The sequence below is a fragment of the Cervus canadensis genome, chromosome 32, assembly GCF_019320065.1.
Source record: "Cervus canadensis isolate Bull #8, Minnesota chromosome 32, ASM1932006v1, whole genome shotgun sequence".
In the NCBI taxonomy this organism is placed as follows: domain Eukaryota; kingdom Metazoa; phylum Chordata; class Mammalia; order Artiodactyla; family Cervidae; genus Cervus; species Cervus canadensis.
Genome location: NC_057417.1, coordinates 7,628,788 through 7,649,523, shown reverse-complemented (window position 1 = coordinate 7,649,523; position 20,736 = coordinate 7,628,788). Strand labels below are relative to the sequence as shown.

Below are 20,736 nucleotides of genomic sequence, written 5' to 3'. Positions count from 1 at the left end.
ACGGATTTTAAAAAATAACAATGTCATTACAGTCTTAAGGAAAAATTTATGGAATTTTCCATTTTAAACATTTTAATTACACATGAAACATGAAAATACAGACATTCAGAAAATGAAGAGAGAGAGAGGGAGAGAGAAAGGGAGGGAGGAAGACAAGGCTAAAATATATTTTGAATGACACCACTGCCATGTTGGTTTCCCACCTATCCCCTCAGAAGGTGCCGCTATTGCAGATTATTATCTATACCTTTATTTTACACTTTCTCGTGTCATGTGTAATAAGTATATATGTATAATACAGTGGCAAGTGTATGATTTTTATATGAATGGTGTCATGGTATACACATCATTTCTGATTGGCTTTTATAAATCAATATGGAGTTCTTTTGATGTAAATACATACAGACTGCATTCATTCTTTCTAGTGGTTACATAATATTCCATAAGTAAGTAAGTAAAGTCACTCAGTCGTGTCTGACTCTGTGACCCCATGGACTGTAGCCTACCAGGCTCCTCTGTCCGTGGGATTTTCCAGGCAAGAATACTGGAGTGGGTTGCCATTTCCTTCTCCAGGGGATCTTCCCGACCCAGGGAACGAACCCGGGTCTCCTGCATTGCAGGCAGACTCTTTACCACCTGAGCCACCAGGGAAGCCCATACAAAGGGTTTATTCCCCGCTTACGTACTGACTGACTTTTTTTTCTGTTATAAACAATACTAATATCATTTGGTAGTTTTGTTTTTGTTTTTCTTCTTTCTTATGCCAATGGCTATTACTTTGTTTGTTCTGATATGTTAAAGGTGCACCGTTAAACAAAAATATCCCCTCAATGTGATAGAACTCTAAGAAGAAAGACTGGAAGAATTATTTATTTGGCTAACCCATTTTTTCAGCTTTCAACAACCCAAGACAAAATCTGAAACAGTATAGAAAAATTCTGCAACAGGCTTTGAATGCCCAGTGCTGAAATGAAGCAAACCTCTGATTTAACGTGTCATGGAGTCTTTCTGCTTGGGTAAAAGTGATAACTCTGCAACTTTCCAGAGTTAGTACATGATGGCACCAATCTGACTGTGGGGCATTTTCTTTAATTATGAAGTAGCAATTGTGTGTGTGTGTGTGTTTGCACACATATGCCTAGGCACAGGTGTTCATGTGTGCTGCTGATGTGAGAAAATAAGACAAAGGAAGCCAAATATTCCTTAAGCCATATGTAGGCATATTTATTTTAAAGAGAGGGTTACTGATCAATGTCATACCCAGTGGCTGAAAACTGGACCTGTGGTCCTTGGAAACACAGTTCAAGCCACAATGAATAGTCAACATTTCTGGAATACTGACTGTATGGCATTATGTTAAACATTTTAAAAGCAGCGGGTCCACATAGTGTCTTGTAAAGAAGACGTAGTTATTCCTGTGGTAAAGATGTAAAATTTGAGGCTAGTGGAGATGAAGTAATTAGTGACATCTTCTCCTTTTATTATGACATAACGAAATCCTGTGGCCGTGCTGGGTGTTTCGAGTGCATCACTGTCACCTGTCATTTTGCAGAACTGCACTCAGACCTCCGCTACAAGAACAAAAAGATTATTCAATGTGCAGCCCCTAATCTCTGCCACGTTGGCAAGTGCTGGGTTACTCAGTCATGTCCAACTCTTTGCACCCCTGTGAACTATAGCCGGCCAGGCTGTCTGTCCAGGGAATTCTCCAAGCAAGAACATTGGAGAAGGTTGCCATCTCCTACTACAGGGGATCTTCCCAACCCAAAGATCAAACCCATATCTCCTGTGTCTCCTGCATTGGCAGGTCTTTACCACTGTGCCACCTGGGAAGCCCATGTGTTGGCATAAGTATCTCTTATCCCATTATGGCGGACGCTGCCTTCTTAGTTTCCAGAAATAAATCGCGTGGATCTCTAACCTGTATACCTGAAAGGGGACACTCAGAGGGTTATCCTGTTACATAGACTGTGTATGTGACCTAACTGGGGAAGGATAGTCATGGTAGAATTGACTTTAAAAGAAAAGAAAAGAAAAAGAAAATCCTAACTGTATAAAGACAGTTGGTTTCTGTAGAGGTGATCATGAAGAATTTTACTATTCAAGTAAAGGATTCTCAAAACTTTATCAATCCTTAATTCATGAGTGCCATCACTACAAATAAAATGTCCCACAAAATGCAATCCAACATCCTGGAAAGACAGGGACCCTCTTAGATCCTTAACAAGCATGACTGTGTTAATAGAGAATATTATCACCACACAGAAAAGAAAGAAACAAGAAAGTGGTAGCTGTGTGAGATGATGGATGTGTTCATTAGCTTGATTATGGAAAAACTTTTATAATGTGTGTGTATGGCAAATCCACAAATGGGTACACTTTCAATATAGACACCAATTATACCTCAATAAAGTTGGGGAGGGGAAATAGAGAAGTGAGGATCAATGAAGTCAGGTGGAAATGAGAAAATAAAGTGATTTGGGAGATTCATTCATTAGCTACCTCATTCATTCTCACAAACCGTCAAACTCAGGCTTCAGCAAAATTATGGATTACTCAAGTCATCGAATTCTGAGGTCATCCTCAAATGGAAAAGAATCTAACTATCAGTGCCATCATCACATTCATGCATTCCTTTAGGATATCAGTGAATCATCCAACAAAATGTTAAGCAGCTGCAAAGTTTCCAGTGATGAGTAAGATAGGATCTGAAACATGATAAGACACATAGCTAAGACTCCCTGTTGTAGAGGACCACAGTTAATAATATTGTGGAAGACGTAGATTCCATTTCCCAGGACCTTTGAGCTTGCGTGCAAAAGACTGTAGAATGACATAGAAGAGTCTGGAAAACCCTCCCGATCTGAAAGCTCCATCATGAGGGAGTTGAGTGGGCTACTTCCATATTGCTGGTTTTTCCTGAGGACATCAAGCCTCAGAGAAGAGTTAGGGTTTACTGTGCTCGTTGGAGATCAAATATTTATTCTGTAAAACAAGTGGAGAACCATAATCCCAGGAATTTCTTCAATGTTGGAGAAGCGTGAGTGTTGGATGTAGCTCTTTTATTTTCCCAGCATTCATAGGAAGGGTGAAAACTGGACAAAAAGAGCTGAAACTATATCAAGGTGGATTAATTTACATCACCTCTGTTTTCTAGGGATTATTGACCTGCAGGGGGGCTGTTGAAACGTTCCGCAGAAGAGCTTTCTCAAGTGTGACCTGTAGATATGATGGGACCTGCTATATAGGATGTTTGTGGTTATTATGGGAGATGAAGCTTCCTTGGTGGCTCAGCAGTAAGGAATCCACCCATCTCCATAGGAGACAGAAAGAGATTCGGGTTCAGTCCTTGGGGTGGGGAAGATCCCCTGAAGGAGGAAATGGCAACCCACTCCAGTGTTCTTGTCTGGAAAGTTCTATGGACAGAGAAGATGGGCGGGCTACAGTCCGTGGGGGTCACAAAGAGTCAGACACAACTGAGTGATGGAGTGCGCACGAACGCTCTCACACACACACACACACACACACACACACACACGAGATGAAATACTCAGCACAGTGGCAGCTACAAAGTGCCCTAAAAATGCAATGACACGATAATCTCAATAATAAATAGCCATCTTGTTCCTTTTCTTGCTGTGATAGTAAGCTGATAGATATACTAGTTTAAGGATCAAATAGTTGGGTGCCGACAGAGGCCGACCAGGTAAAATAAACAAACAGAGAAGGTCTGAGAAACTTGCAGCCTTTTTGGACTCTCATTTTCATACTGAGCAAAGCAAAATATTTCTCTTCTAGACGGAAAAAAACCAGCACAGGGTAACCATAAAAGATCACTGATTTTTGGCTCCTAAGCCAAGCATGTAACAGGGAACAGGCAAACTGGGGGCTTAAGTGGGGGTGGCCCCTGGTCACCCCAGCAAATTGGTCCGTAGGGAATTCTTAAAGTTGCCATTTCTGCTCGTATTTGAAGAGAAGCAGAAATCTTGTATCATAGATGAAATTTAAATGTTGACAATAAACATGCATTTCAAAAAAAGAAAAAGTTGCTGAGTGAACCGGATGCAATGTGCAAATGACTTTTCATTTGGGGCATTGCCTTCTGCAGCATTCAAATACCAGATTCCTGGCATCTGCAGTACATGTGTTTGGAAAGCCTCGGGACAGTTTTGGAAACCCCTGTCAGCCATTTAAGGGTGCTTTCTTGAATGTGTTTTCCTTAAAATCCAACTTAGTAAAGCCCTGGAGAAGACATGTGTCGATTTGTTTGTGTGCACAGTCAGACCTGTCTTTTAACACCCAATACAGCCATAGTTAACACTGAGGACCTCGGTCAGTGTTTTCTGCAGAAGGCTGGCAGGTGAACTTTAAGAAGAGGAATTTAAGGAGGGGAGCACTGATTTGGAGGCAGCCCCTTGAGGCGGGGCCGCAGAGGGGTCCTCTAAACAGCTCTTATGTCTGATGTGGAGTGAGACCCCCATGTGTCTGGTGTCTGCTCCATCGCCTTCTTGTATGGGGGCTCTGGGAGGCTGGGAGCCGTGGGCTTTATCAGCAATTCTCCCTTTGCTGTAAGCCTCATTGTTCGGTTTAATGTCCTTGATCAAAATCTCTGAGTTCGCGAGGCCTGGGGACGAACACAAACTGCCTTGGAAATTAAAACTGGGATCATTTTGTCTGTCTTCCTGACAGTGCAGGCTCCTATCTCCAGCAGGGTGATCCCAAGGGTCCCTTCCAGGTACTAGAAGGAGTCGAAGGGACTAGGAGACCATTTGCATGTGATTTGCATGCATTTACATAAGCCTGCAAGAGCCCTGTTAAGTCTGAGCAGAGGTGATTTTCAAGGGCTGGATTCTTATTGTCTTTCCCTTGAAGATAGTCACCCCTAATGGTGCCCCCCTTTTTTGTAGGTGTGTATAAGGAAGCAGGTCATTGAGGGTTGGAAGGAGAGCATAGCCAAAAGGAATGAGTCCATTAGAAAAAAGCTCTTTATTCTTTCAGTTCCTTTAGAGCAAAACTAAGTAAATATTTATGGAGCCAAACACAGTTTTATATGTTGGGAATTCACCTCGGACAGCAGTCAGTCCTACTCGCTTTACCATCAATTTTAATGAGGGAGGATGGTTATAAAAACAATTAAGAGCAAGCAAAGAAAGAAAAAAGATAAATCTAGGCGGTGTTAACTGCTTTGCAGAAAACAAAGCTGGGAATCGCACCAGTGAGCCGCCTTAAGAGTAGGGAAGGGAGAAACATTAGGCAGCCCGCCCTGGAGAAGACGTTGTTGTTGTTCAGTTGCCCAGTTGAGTCTGACTCTTTACAACCCGTGGACTGCAGCACGCTGGGCTTCCCTGTCCTTCACTGTCTTCCAGAGTTTGCACAAACTCGTCCATTGAGTCGGTGATGCCGTCCAATCATTTCATCCTCTGTCACCCGCTTCTCCTCTTGCCTTCAGTTTTTCCCAGCATCAGGGTCTTCTCCAATGAGTTGGCGCTTCTCATCAAGTGGCCAAAGTATTGGAGCTTCAGCTTCAGTCCTTCCAATGAATATCCAGGGTTGATTTCCTTTAGGATTGACTGGTTTGATCTCCTTGCAGTTCAAGAGACTTTCTAGAGTTTTCTCCAGCACTACATTTCGAAGGCATCAGCTCTTCCATGCTCAGCCTTCTTTGTGGTCCAATTCTCACATTCGTTCATGACTGCTGGAAAAACCATAGCTTTGACTAGACAGAACTTTTTCGGCTAAGTGATGTCTTTGCTTTCCAATATGCTGTCATAGCTGGTAAACTTTGAGGACTGGGCATATTTGTCCAAGCAGAACAAGCAGTGGGTACAATCAGAATGCTCTAGACTGATCTAGAAGGATCTTTGGTTCTTTTGAAAAGATTTAAAAGGCCAGTATCACCATAGATTGGAGGGAGGGTAGCAGTGGTACCAAATAAATGGACTGGGATTAGATTGTGTGGACTTACAGGCCAAGGTAAAGAATTTGTGTTCTTTGTACATCAGGAAGCTACTGAATTTGAGTAGCAGTATGACATGCCTGATTGACTTCTTAAAAACTGGTTTGGCCACTATGAAAAGAGTAAGATAAGATGGTGAGAGTTAGGAGTTTGTTGCCATGTACTTAAGAAATAGAAATGTCTAGGCTAGCATGGTGGCATTGGTGAGAGGGATATAAAGAGAGTAGAAACACCTTTTCAAAGTCTAACCTATAGGATTTTTTAATGGATGGTACAGGATATGTGAGGATTAAGGGAGCATCGAGGCATTATTGATCAAGAATTTTGTTTTGAGGAACGAAGCAGGTGGAGATGCCATTTGCTGAAGGGGGATGTCTTGGTGAGAAATCCACTTCAGAGGGAGGAGGGAAATGAGAAGTTAGGTTTCCATGCCTGAGGTGTGGTTCAGAAATGCCTTTGTTTCTCCTCCAGTGGGAATAGAGTAGCCTCATATAAGAGACAGAACCAGTGATGGGAAGAGGGGAAAACCCTCTTCTGATGTTCCCAGGCTACCTGAGCAGTCTCATTGGATTTCGCTGCTCACAGATCCTAGTTGGCTTCTTGTAGAGGAGACCTGATCAGTTATCTCTCTCAGTTAATGCTGTGACTGTGAGATGGCATGGATTTCCTGAGGAGGGAGAGTATTGTTTTGTTTCTCTCATGTTTATATTGATTGAAAGTTTTCTGTAGGGAGACTTAGTAAACTGGTAGATGATTGGTAGATAGATAGTGCCATGAAGCTGCGTGCCTAAGAAGACATCAGGTCAGCTTTGATAAGAGCTGATAGGTTGATTGATCAATCAAAAGATAGATAATAGAAATGATACAGTTGGATGGATGAATGGATGGATGGACAGATAGACGATAGATGCATTCCATCAGCATCCAGCATGAATGAAATTGCAGCTCACCCTCCACCTCCTACTGCTGACGATCCTTCAGTTCTGCCATCTCCCACCTCCTCTCCCTTCTCTTCTTGCCTGTTCCTTTGATGCCAGCCCCTGGATGCCAGCCGTTATACTACTGTCCTTTTCAAGGTACTTTTACAAGGTGTAAGATTAAAAATGTCTTCTTTATTTTTTGATTTTATGTGTTCTTTGTGTGCAAAGTATTATAAACCTATATAGCCAATTGTGTCAGTTGCGTATGTAAGCTAACTTTGCTGGACTTACAAACAAATTGGACTTATGCACATGCTCTCAGAATGGAACTTGTTCACATGTAGGGGACTTACTCTATCTGTCTTCCTCAGTGGCTACAGTCCATGGGGTCACAAAGAGTCAGACATGATTGAGCACGCGTGCGCACACACACACACACACACACGCTTCCTTAGTGAATCAGTAGGTTGTGGCTACCTCTCAGCTGTTCCTAAAGGTGCATCACTTGTACCAGGCAATGGGATGGCACACCTCTCTCTTCCAGAAAAAGCTCCAAGAATACTTGTCAGAAATACCTCCTCTCACATCACGACTCTCACCACCGCCTTTTCTCAGGAGTATTTAGTAAAGGACTTCTGGTGTTCAACCTTCAGCCCAAGGACGCAAGGTTTCCCATACCTGTCCTTCTCTGTCTTTCAGCAGTTCTATAATAGATGCTTTCACACACACACACACACACAAAAACACTTACCAGAAGGAACAGGAATTAATCACCAAACCCTAAAATATGATCATTTTTTGAGGTGGTGGTTTAGTCACCAAGTGGTGTCTTGCGACCCCATGGACTGTAGCCTGCTAAGCTCCTCTGTCCATGGCATTTCCCAGGCAAGAACACTGGAGGATGTTGCCATTTCCTTCTCCAGGGGATCTTCCCGACCCAGGGACGGAACCTGTGTCTCCTGCATTGCAGGTGGATTCTTTAGCACTGAGCCACCAGCCACCAGGGAAGCCCATAGATTGTTCCCTAAATAGTGTGCAGTGGGTATTTGGTGCAGATAGCTTCCTGATTTGCAAATAATCTTCTTTGCTATTTTATGAAGTAGAAGTTTCTAAAGGGCCAGGATTTATTTTACAGAAAATGCACCATGCAGAACATTTGGAAAATTACAAAATTCTGTTAATCCTATATACAGGTTATTTGAAAGTTCTCTTAGATATCATGCATTGACTAAGAACTTGTATGGTTCTTGAATTCTTTGAAATGTATTCCACACAAGCTATAGTGAATAAATGTCATTTTCTTTGGGTTTTAGAAAGCACTTTGGAATTCTATAGGGTCTCTGGGTTGCAATAAGGAATGACAATTATTAGAATATAGATGCTTGCTCCTTGGAATAAAAGTTATGACCAACCTAGACAGCATATTAAAAAGCAGAGACATTACTTTGCCAACAAAGGTCCATCTCATCAAAGCTATGGTTTTTCTATAGTCATGTGTGGATGTGAGAGTTGGACTATAAAGGAAGCTGAGCATGGAAGAATTGATGCTTTTGAACTGTGGTGTTGGAGAAGAATCTTGAGAGCCCCTTGGACTGCAAGGAGATCCAACCAGTCCATCCTAAAGGAAATCAGTCCCGAATATTCATTGGAAGGACTGATGCTGAAGCTGAAACTCCAGTCATTTGGCCACCTGATGCAAAGAGCTGACTCATTGGAAAAGACCCTGATGCTGGGAAAGATTGAAGGCAGGAGGAGAAGGGGACAACAGAGGATGAGATTGTTGAATGGCATCAATGACTCAATGGACATGAGTTTGAATAAACTCCGGGAGTTGGCAATGGACAGGGAGGCCTGGCATGCTGCAGTCCATGGGGTCACAAAGAGTCGGACATGACTGAGCTACTGAACTGAACTGAACTGAAGAATGTTTCTAAAAGAATTCCGTTTTATGTGAGCTTCCAAAATTTTGCAAACTTAATACAAAGAGATGTGGTGGATTGTCTAGCAGCAATACATGAAAGAAGAACAAAATATTTAAGTTACTATAGGGGCTCTAGAAAATATGGATATGGGACAGAATCAATTACCATATCCTTTTCAAAATGTTCGTCTGTAGCTGGTCAGTAGTTTCTGTGCTGTTAACGTGTGTAGGCAGAAAATCAAAGAAGGCCATAAATCCATTAAAAAAAAAATACGCCAACCCATTTGACTTGTGGTTAACTTGCAATGATATGAGTTGTTGAATCAAATGTGATAACATTTTTGTGTATTTGTTTTAAGGCTGGAAATTGAATCCAGTTGTGGGTGCAGTGTACAGTCCTGAATTCTATGCAGGTAAAGAGTTTCTCTTTGCATGATGTTTTCTTTGTCTTTTCTAAATGTGCTTTGCCTGCCCATAAAGAGTGGGTTTCATCAAATAATCTGAACCAAAAAATTCCTGTCCTCCCAAGTTCTGAATGATTTTTTTAAGGCAAAACCAAAAGTTTTCAAAAAATTGTAAAAAGGATAGAGAGGAATCATGTAAGTTGCATTGTGATATAATCATGAGGCCATGGCCCCTTGTGATGTTTCACATAGATTTTGCCTCAAAAAAAGCATTGAGATTTTGTTCAAGAGCCTTTGAACAAATGGATGGCTGTTCATGCAGGTTTTCTTTCAATGTGCCTGAATGTGTTTTTCAGCCATACCTTTCCATTTGGAGTTGCATTTTTTTTTTCCCTTGGCAAAGCAGAGAATTGGATTAATTATCCCAATCATGTGGCAGTGAGTTGGAATTGCAAAGAGAATTATTTAGAAAACTAGAAAAGTTAAGTTCTCCTTCTTTCTCCATTAATCAATGTTCCATAGTGGTTCCCTTTCTCTCTGCTTTGCCTTCAAGGGTCTATATCTTTCTCCTCGTCTCTTCCTTGCCACCCACCAACTACCACTCAAATCCACTGTCCCAGAAAACTTGGTCATCCAATTTGGGGAGAGAGTACCTGGAAGCAACAGCAGCTGAGACTGGTTTTTTGGTTTTTTTGCTTGGCTTTGCCTGTTAACTTCTACCAGTTATTTTTCCTGCTCATGAGCAAAGCTGCATTGAATATCTGGGATGTTCAACCTAATCAACCTTAGTAGATTTGCCATGTGGAGGTTGAGAAGAAGTCTTGCTTCAACATGGCCCTTGCTTTTTAATAAGGAGAAATCAATGACCCATTGGTCTGTATCCACTCCTTTGTAATCTCTTGATGGTAAGCCACTCCCCTTGTTTTGTCTCTTCTGAGATGCTCTGCATCGGTCATTTTCCTGAAAGTCCACACTGACCTTAGTGGATGACAAAGGGGTATAGGAAAATTTGATAGCTGCTCTTGAACAAAAACCAACTTGAGTTTAAAAGATGGTAAATCTGGAAAGGCCTGACTTGATAGCTGAATTCCAGATTTTAGATAGACAGCGTTTGGAGTTGTTCTTCATGTATGAATTTTATTACAAGCCTGGGCTACATCAAGAGACTCTAATAGTGAAATAGTTGTGCTGACTCTTATGGGGGGCAGAGGGGGAGGGACCTAGCTTTGAGACTTTCCATGATTATGTGGGGGGATCCACTTCCCAAGAGAACACATAGCAGAGTAAGGAACGTGGATGTTACTCTCAGGCACCCTGGGATGGGAAGCCTGGCTTCTCTGCTTACCAGCTGTGTGATTCTAGGCAAGTTGCTTAACCTCTCTGTGCCTCAGTGTCTTCATCTGTTCCGTGGGAGGTGGTGGTAGTAACAAAGTCACAGGTATTTATAAGAATTACGTGGGTTGATATATGAAGAGTATTGGTGCATAACCAGCACCATATAAATGTTGGGGAAATACAGATAACTAAGTTAATGCCCCACCTCTCTGCCATAGGGGAAAGTTAACTGAGAGCTGATTCTGCTGATTTTTTGGGTGACCCACTAGACTAAAAGATTCACTTCTCAAGGTGAGAGAGGACTAGTGCTTCAGGGCTTAGGGTATCCAATCCAGGGGGCACAGACATTGCTGGGGTTGTCCAAAGCTCCAAAGAAATGAAATCTCCTGAAAGGGCAAGGAGGAAGTTGGAAAGCAGCTTCTGTGTATTTGCAGGTGGTGCCCAGTGAGATGGGGCTGCTAGAATAGAAAGGTGCCAGATTTTCTGTGTGTGTGTGTCCCAATGTGCATGTCTTCCCCCCAAAATAATGAGATCAAGAACAGGAAGCTTGACACTGTCCTTTGAGGAGGTAGAGTATGAATGTGTGAGTTGAGTCAGAGAGAAGAAAGTGCATTTTTTCAGCCCCATGCAATATAATTACTGTTCACCTTTGGCTCACGAAACCAGGAAAGCACCAAATATCTCCCTTACAAGTGATTTCAGACCTCTTTGCATGTATATGAGTATCTAAGAGGTTGTCAAAAGAAACCATCCAGAATGACTTACACATACAAGAATAAATGGATCGGCATAACTCTTAGAGCCTTAGAGCAGCCATTGAAATGAGCCCTGGGCCCAGCCTCAAAAGTCAGATCACTGGACTCTAGGGAAAGAATCAGTTATTAGAAGGGTTACTATTGACTGAGTATTTTTTGGTCAGGCACTGTTTTAAGCACTTTACCTAAATTAATGTATTTGAATCCTCATAGCAGTTTTCCAAATGTAGCAACTAAAGTCCAAAGGGTTTGCATCACGGGATTAAGATTTCACAGCTGGTGAGAAGCTGGTTAGAATTGAAGTGAAGAGCCTGTGTTCTTTGCAACCAGCTTATTCTGCTTTATTTTTTACGAATGTTGGAAGTCATCGTTCTTCCTGAGCATGCCTTCTGATAGTAGATCACGTTACTACTCTGTCCAAATAAGTCAAATTAAAGAGAGAAATGAAACGATCATTTTGGATTATTCCACCCACCACGCTTGCTGCTTGCGGTCAGTCGCTCACTTGTGTCCAACTGTTTGCAGCCCCATAGACTGTAGCCCGCCAGGCTCTTCTGTCCACGGGATTCTCCAGGCAACAATACTGCAGTGGGTTGCCGTTTCCTCCTCCAGGGAATCCACCATCACATTTAGATGTATTAACTGATTGTGTCAGGGGAAGTTTTCAGGAGCCTGGAAAACTGAATTATTATTTCTATGGGCTGCTCCAGTAAACTTGAATCTTGAAAAAAAAAGGAGGCGGGGGGTGACAGATGAGTAAATGTTACTTGAGGAATCTGAATACTTGTGTTTGGTGTGGCCACTATCTGGGCCGTCCTTCATAACCAGAGGCTGTCTCTTTTTGCCTGTATGTTTGTCTGTGAAGGTAGACAGTGTCCATGAGTGCTCAGTCGTGTCCTACTCTTTGTGACCCCATGGACTGTAGCCTGCCAGGCTCCTCTGTCCATGGGATTCTCCAGGCAAGGATACTGGAGTGGGTTGCCAGAGTTCATGATATTCAGAAATCTGGGAAAATGTTGCTGCAAACTCAACACTCCAGAACAATTCCTTTGAAATACTTGAAGACCCATAAACCCTGAGAATCCTGCTAGCCTCCATTTGAAATTTCAGGCACCTGCGTGTGAGGAATGCATATATGCAAAACAGAGCCGTAGAACGTATTCATTTCCATAACCAGGTATAATGCCTTATGTTATCCGTTTAAATACCCATGACTAAGAATCTAGGGGGCATTCGAAATTTCCCCAAGTATAAAAATAGTCAGGATTTATCTTGGAATTTTGAATGTGCCCCAGAGCTGAAATGAAGACCATGTCATTGATTTGCTGTGGGTATTTCACAGGTCAGCACTGTATCTACCTGAGATAGAGAACCAGCCTTATTTTATTAGTCATTTCTATATATAAGATTTTTGCATTAATGACAAAGATCACCATATCCCCATAGTATAATCATTGATTTTCTGAAGCTTATGCAGAATTAACAGCCCAGCCTCCAATTGTCTCCCAGAATGGGGCAGGAAAAGTCCACATATTTTGTAAATTAAAATCAATATTTTCAATTTCTCCTTAAGGTAATTTTCCTAATTTAGTGGACTTTTCCCTAACATTTATTTTCTCTTTAATTATAAAATGGCAGGTTATTGATTTTCGTCTATACCCTCTTGACGCCCTGAGTGCATTTTTATTGCTAATGCAGGGTGGGGGTAGGGAGAACAGTTACACCTCTTAATGAGGATCTTTAATTACTAGCTGAACAGTATTAATTTGCTTTGATAAATTATGACACACACTCTCCCTCACACACACGTTCCAGGGGAACCATTTAGAAACCTGTTATGAAAGGTCTTTCACTGGGGGTGGTTTTTCTGAACTCTCATCAAGTTATGCCTACAAGGACTCTTTTAAATGCTTATCCAGTACCAGTCTCCAGAAGCAGATAGACCTAAATCAGCATATTCTATGAACGTATATAAATCTCCTCCAAAGACAAGTGGGTGTTTTCCTATAAAACTAAGCAGCAGCAGTGATGATTTTTTTCTAAGCCTAATGATCTTCAGACTCCTTGAGGCATATTCTCATGACAAATGATTGATAAGTCAATAGAAAAAAAAAAATGCCCAGGTGAGTTTCAAAGACTTCAGTCAGCTTCTATGAGCATTCCATTTTAGAGTCAAAATAAAATTGAAGGTACTAAATAGAAGTAGAATATCTGCAAATACCCGTTGCCAGTGTGTGCATGCTAAGTCATTTCAGTTGTGTCTGACTCTATGAAACCCGAGGGATGTAGCCCCCAGGCTCCTCTGTCCACGGGATTCTCCGGGCAAGAATACTGGAGTGGGTTGCCATGCCCTCCTCCAGGGCGTCTACCCGACTCAGGGATCAAACCTGAGTCTCACGAATTGGCAGGTAGGTTCTTCACCATTAGCACCACCTGAGAAGCCCATTGCCAGTAGCATTTCTCAAGTTACTTAGTGTAATTAGAAATAGGGCTTTTAATAGGAGACCTCAACAGGGATCTTACACTTTCCCTGTCATTGTGACAAGTTCCCTTTGTCATCTAATAAAAAGATTTTTTTTTAAATTATATCCTTAAGGGATAATCAAGATATCAAGCCAACAAAACTGTTGATGGAGAGCACTTTTAATCTTCACACATAAGTGAAACAAAATTAAAATAAATAACAGAAGGCTATACACAGTTGTCGACATGGCACTGACAAATGGCAAATTCATCCATTTCTTAGTTGCTGGTAAGATGGCTACAGAGCTCACACACACTGTTTATCATATCTGCCAACTCATTTCAGTGATTAAATATTCCATCAGTGGGGCTATAAGGCAGCAGAGCTTAACCAGATTCATAAGATGCACCACTTGAACAAGCATAACTCACTTCTTTGGATGGGGAGCACCCCGCCTGCAGAGGAAAATTGGAACAGAGTTAAATTACTTCACAAGTCGTTATCAGTGGAGAAAAGAGATCTTCCAATGCAGTGCAGATCTAAGATAGGGTTAGGTCCTAATGACTGGAAACACACAAAATCAAAAGGAGAGAGATACAGAGCCAATTAACTTGGAAACCTTGAAGATGATGATGATCAATAGTCTAGGTGACACTATTATTATTAGTGGATTTGGCAGTGGGGAGAGGGGGAAATAAGGGGTCCTGAGTGAATCTTCCTTCTGAAAATAAATATTTCTGGTTTGCCGGGGGGGGGCGTGAAACAAAATGACACGTACTCCAAGAAGGGCATAGATGGCTATAAAGTCACATTTGAAAAGTGGCCAGGTCTTATAACTAGGTTATCCTGGGGTTATAGGGAGGATCAGATACAATAATGAGTATAATAGAACTTTGCAGCCTGTAAGGCAAGATAGAAATATAAGAGATTAGTGTGATCACTGAAGTCGCCTGGATTGATTGTGTCCACGTCAGCACGAACCTGGCCATGGACCACGTGACTTGATACCAGGCTGGGTGATGGGAAAGAGGATTGGGATCTCAATATAAAGGTTAAAAATGAAGAGGATGGATGAGCACTGTGAGATTGCACGTCTCGAAAGGGCAGCTGTATTTGACCTTGGATTACCTGAACCAAGGTATTGGTTTTCTGTGAGCTCTTGGTCACTGTGAACCATGATTCATCTAAGAATTGGGTCAGGAGAAGGTTAGATGTAGGTCTCCCTGCCAGCTGCCCCTCCACCCCCACTTGACTTTGTTGAGTCCGTTACAACTAATAGAATGACCTTTAGCCACACTTTTGGATGGACTTCTTTCCAATTTCATTCCTGAAATTTGGATACAGTAGCTTCTGACAAAAGTAAGATTTGTCCAGAATCTGGGTTAGCCTGACGTTTGTTGCTGTTGAAAAAATTTGGTCACAGTCCTAGACTTCGGGTTGGACTTGGGGTAATCTACCAAAAGACTGGGTATCAAGCATGCCCAGTTTTGGGTGATGGTCTTAGCATCCTGAAAGAGTATGCGCTTAATCGCTCAGTCGTGTCCAACTCTTTGTGATCCCATGGACAGTAGCCTGCCAGGCTCCTTTGTCCATGGGATTCTCCAGGCAAGAATCCTGGAGTGGGTTGCCGTTCCCTTCTCCAGGGGATCTTCCCTACCCAGGGACTGAACTCACATCTCCTGCGTTGCTAGGTGGATTCTTTACCGCTGAGCCACCGGGGATGCCCCCTCACGGCCCTGCACTTCCTTGTATCCCCCCCGGAGGACCAGCCCTGCCCGGACTCAGAGCCATGGCGGTGAGGAGCCGCTCTTCATGCACAGTGACCTTTGGCTCGGTGATATTTTGTATAATTTACACATCTGCCAGACTCCAGTGCGGTGCCCTTCAGTGAACTGGAACAGAAGAGTCCAGATTGAAGTCCCCAAGCAAAGGATTTTCAGCCTGGAAATGTTCCACTTCAAAGAGTTTATCTCGTACATCTGTTTACCTTTGCCTCCCCTTTCGGTTGCAATTCACTGTGCTTCTCCCCTCTCCACCCTGCATCTGTCTTAGCAGATTTCAGCCCAGCCCAGCCCACATTTGGCCTTAATTTTTATCTGCGTCCTTCCCTGTCCCACAGAGGGACTGCAGCTCAGCTTTGATGGAGCCCTGTGGGCATTTTTGATCTTCAACCAGGATTAGAACTTGCTTATGTGCTGAAAACGGCATTTCCTAAATAAACGTGTCCCCATTCTGTTGCCTGGAAAGGCCATCAAGGCAAGCTCCCCCCAAAGCGAGGAGTGACGGGATGGTCCTTGTAGGAGATGCCCCACCTTCAGGCCATGGGAGGAGGATGAGGTTCAGGTATGTGGCTCTGGATAAATTTCACAGGGAAAGTTCTAGGCTACCCTCATCAATATACTCAGCAATATGAAACATCACAACATAAGCCAACTTTGGGCACTTCCTCTGTGCCAGATTCTGCCTCTCCTCCCATTCTTACAAAAATGTTATAGCCTTATCGTCATTATAGAAATTATGAAACCAAGGTTTCGCAGAGAGTTTCTCTCATTCATTTAAACCACGGAACTAGTGTGTGAGGAATCTGTATATCATATGAGCATAACCCTTTTCTGGGCTTCCCTGGTGGCTCAGACAGTTAAGATGCAGGAGACTTGAGTTCGGTCCCTAGGTCGGGAAGCTCCCATGCAGAAATAAACACAAAGCTTATGCCCTGGGGAGGTGTTGTGTTTCTGTTTAGCATTGCACTTGGTAGCAGTTACACAGTTCTGCAGGAGCCCATGAGGTCAGCTGGCTGTCACTCAGTTACATGATGTCCATCAAGGAACGGCCAAAGACAGAGGCTGTGAATAAATTCACACATACCACTGGCTTCCCTTAACTCATCCTTTATCTCAGAGTAACAGCCTCGAGGATCTGGGAAGCATCAAGCACTGTGGCAAGCGCTGGGGTAGCAGTGATTCCCTCCAGAACTTGGCGGAGCAATAAAGGATTCAGACAAATAAACTCAGGTATAATAAATAATGGGCTTCCCGAGTGGCTCAGTGGTAAAGAATCTGCCTGCAATGCAGGAGATGCAGGAGACATGGGTTTGATCCCTGGGTCAGGAAGATCCCCTGGAGGAGGGCATGGTAACCCACTCCAGTGTTCTTGCCTGGAGAATCCCATGGACAGAGGAGCCTGGTGGGCTACAGTCCATAGGGTTGCAAAGAGTCGGGCATGACTGAAGAGACTTGAGCATGCATGCACACACATAATAAATAATGGTACCTCCTGAAAGACTGGAAAATAGCCAGGCTCTCTGCCTTAAAAGGGGTGCCATAAATTAGTTGTGAAAGGATAAGTAAGAGTTTGCCAGGAAAGAAGGCAGAGAGAAAGGCATTGTAGAGCTGAGTAAGAAGGAATTTGGTAGTGTACAAAGGAGTTTCTCAACCTTTATCTTCAGAATCCATTGAGAAAATTCTAAAAAGAAACAAAAATAATACAAGTACTTGATGTTCATCTGAGATGGGAATTACTGGGGCAAAATCAGGTTTCTCCAAAGGCTGCAAAGTATTGACTAAGATCAGAGAGAACCTTTTAGAGAAAAGTTGCAAAAGACTTGATAATACCATAATCTGGATTCTGGAATTTATCTTTTGGTGGTTGACAAAGGCTTCCCTGGAGGCTCAGACAGTAAAGAATCTGCCTGCAACGTAGGAGACCTGTGTTCAATCCCTGGGTCGGGAAGATCCCCTGGAGGAGGGCATGGCAACCCACTCCAGTGTTTTGTGGAGAATTGCATGGACAGAGAATCCTGGCAGACTGCAGTCCATGGAGTCACAAAGAGTCAGACACAACTGAGTGACTCTCACACATACACACACACACACCCCTATTGAAAGCTCTGATTTGAAAAAAAAAAAAGAACACTTAGTGATGAGTTAGTACACAGATCTATATTCAAAACAAATAGGAGTCTAATCATGAGGAGCATACGTGGATTAACCCTGAAAGACTGAAAGATGTAAGATCACATCAGTGACTGGTCCCCAGGCCCAGAAACCAGGTTCTTGACAGACCCCAGGATAACAACATGGTGTTAAATAACCAAAGCTATTACCTTGATAAAATGTTTCCTAGATTTGTCTAAAAACTTTTCTTAGGAAAGAAAGCAAATTACCTGAGATTTTAAAAAATGAGATGGATTAATTTTTCTCTTTAAGTTTTAACTGTAGCCATTCTGTCCTAAACCATTTTGTTTCTAAGATTTTTTTTTTTTTTTGCTTTCCACTTTTAGTGTTCTCTTCAAAATTTATGGTTCACTGATAATAGCCTAGGCAATTAAGTTGTTGTGTAAATAGAGACAAATTGGCCAAATATTGTTTAATACACTTTATGTTAATTGTATGTATATACTTATTCTCCAAGCATAAAATGAAGTTGTCCCTTTTTCTTTTTAAAAAATGTAGTGTTGAAGAACCAACACACAAATGGCAAAACCCTCCTTAGACTAACTGCATTGATGACAGTTAATGCAATTCCAGAACTTCTATGGAACTGTTACAACCCATTACAGTCAAAATATTGGTTTATGAAAAATTAATAAAGCCAATGGAAAATGGAATCCAGCATCTGCATTAGCTATTAACACCAAAAGAATCAGCCAGAATTAATTATGCTGCATGATACATTCTAATGAGTTTTTCATTAAACTGTATACCATTATGGAAACTAAACAAGGATTATTCAAAGAATAATGCCAACGGCTGTTATTTTTTTTTGAGAGAGATTAAATTAGTTAATGGGTTATACATTTAAATCTGATGCAAAGGTTAATCGATGTACACTCATAATTGTATTAAACTCAGTATCATTTGGAAAACAAGAACACCCCAATATCACTGATATTTTCTCTGAAGAAAAATATGAATTTATTTGTATGTTTCTAGTGTTTGTTTGATATATTGATACATGTGGCATTGTAAAGACTGAAACCCACTATATTACTTCTCTGTCATTTTCAAAACCAATTTTCACCAGGTGAAATAGTGTACTTGCTATCAGCCTGTGTGTGTGTGTAGTGTAAGGGGCATATTTATATAAATGTATCTTATTACTCTAAGAGGGGCTTCCCAGGTGGTGCTAGTGGTAAAGGGGGTGGGGGGGGCACAGATGTGGGTTCAATCCCTGGGTTGGGAAGATCCCCTGGAAGGAGGCATGGCAACCCACTCCAGAATTCTTTCCTGGGAAATCCCATGGACAGAGGAGCCTGGCAGGCTTTGGGTCACAAAGAGTCGGATACGACTGAGTAACTTAGCCTGCATGTGCTCTTTGAGAGATTCAAAGTTGAAGTATTTTCTATTCTCACCAAAAGAAAGAGGTCAGGATTTAAACCTAATCTGGGATAAGAAGGAAATTCAAGATGAATCTCTACAACCATCCCATGAGTACACCCAGTTCCTCCTAAAATCCAGTCCTGTAATAGTAAGTCAAGTATAAGAAGGGGACACCAGGGAGAGCTTCCGGGTGTTTTGGACTCTCATAGCATCGTAGGGGTTCTTACTTCAGAAGACGAGAGGCAGAGAGGGAGAAAGCCCACCTGACTCCTTTGCAGAGACCACTGTCTTTGCAGGCCGCTGTTTCCAGCCAAAGCATAATTTGTAATTTGTGTTTAACCCCGAGCAGAGATTGCACACTAAAATATATTCAGGAGGAGGCTGTGAGACAGGTAAATGAAATGTGCAAGTTGAAAGAGATACTAAGTGTTTTGCAGTTACTTCCCAGTCTTAAGATGTTTTCCATTAATTCTGTTACATTTAACATTATATTGGTGATCAATCAAAACAGTATGTTTTTGTTGTTTAATCACTAAGTCATGTCAGATTCCTTGCGACCCCATGGACTGTAGCCCACAAGGCTCCACTGTCCGTGGGATTTCCCAGGCAAGGATACTAGAGTGGGTTGCCATTTCCTTCTCCAGGGGATCTTCTCAACGAAGGGATGGAACCCATGTCTCTTGCATTGGCAGGCAGATTCTTGACCACTGAGCCACCAAGGAAGCCCCCAATCAAAATAGAATAGTAGTTACCAATTTGCTACTACTTTGTTAAACAAACAAAACCAAGAGAACAAAGTAAGTCCCCAATGGATCATATTTTGAGATTCCAAATAGTAGCAATTACTATTTCTGTTATTATTACTGAGATCACTTACTGATTAGCTACTATTTGCCAAACCCTTTCCTGTGATCATTTTAATTCTTCCAACAAGACTCAATGAAATTGATAGTTTGTCCCTGTTTGGCAGATATGAAAACTGGAGGCTCAAGGGTATTAAATGATGAGGTCCAGAAAAACTGAGCAAAGCCAGAGAACAAAACTAAGCCTGAAAGTTTCCGAAAATCATGCTTTTCCAGATGCTCTGTCTGAGCTTAAGGGTTCACTATTTCTCCTCTGTTTCCTTCCTCCATGTCTTGCTTCTATTTTGCAAGTGGGGTTTTTTCTTACCTACAGAAGATACAACCTCCCCACAGACTTCCTTGGTTGGAATTGAAACCCTACTGCAGATTCTTCAAGTTGATCAGGAGCTTCTAGATGTTAATAACATCTTTAGCCTGGAAGAGTCAGAGGTTTTCAGCCAGATGACTACAGAATCTTTAGACATAGTTTTGTTGAAATGGGTTTGGTGAATATTTATCAGGCCTTGCCTGGAAAATTTCATGGACAGAGGAGCCTGGTGGGCTACAGCCCATAGGGTCGCAAAGAGTCAGCCACGAATGAATCGAGTTACACACGCGCACACATGCACAGATTATTTTTTTTTTTTATGCACAGATTATTTATCATCCCAAGGTTAGGATGTTTTATCAACTCTAAACCAAGTGTCACTGTTGATAAGTTTCATGAGAGAGTCTGAGCTTCGGAATCATGCCAGGCTGGCTCGGATTTTGGTTTTGTCTGATGTTTTTCTGCCTCTCAGCCTTAGTTTCCTTGTGGATTT

The 20,736-nt window shown here is 42.1% G+C and overlaps 1 protein-coding gene across 20 annotated transcripts in view; it reads left to right on the top strand.

Annotated features, from left to right (window-relative positions):
• RBFOX1 (RNA binding fox-1 homolog 1) overlaps positions 1 to 20,736 on the top strand; it is a 2,068,635-nt gene that overhangs the window by 1,940,877 nt on the left and 107,022 nt on the right. For all 20 annotated transcript variants that reach the window (XM_043455516.1, XM_043455518.1, XM_043455526.1 and 17 more), the window contains one exon: positions 9,157 to 9,210. In XM_043455516.1, coding sequence (XP_043311451.1) covers positions 9,157 to 9,210 — 54 coding nt within the window. The remainder of the gene's footprint in view (positions 1 to 9,156; positions 9,211 to 20,736) is intronic.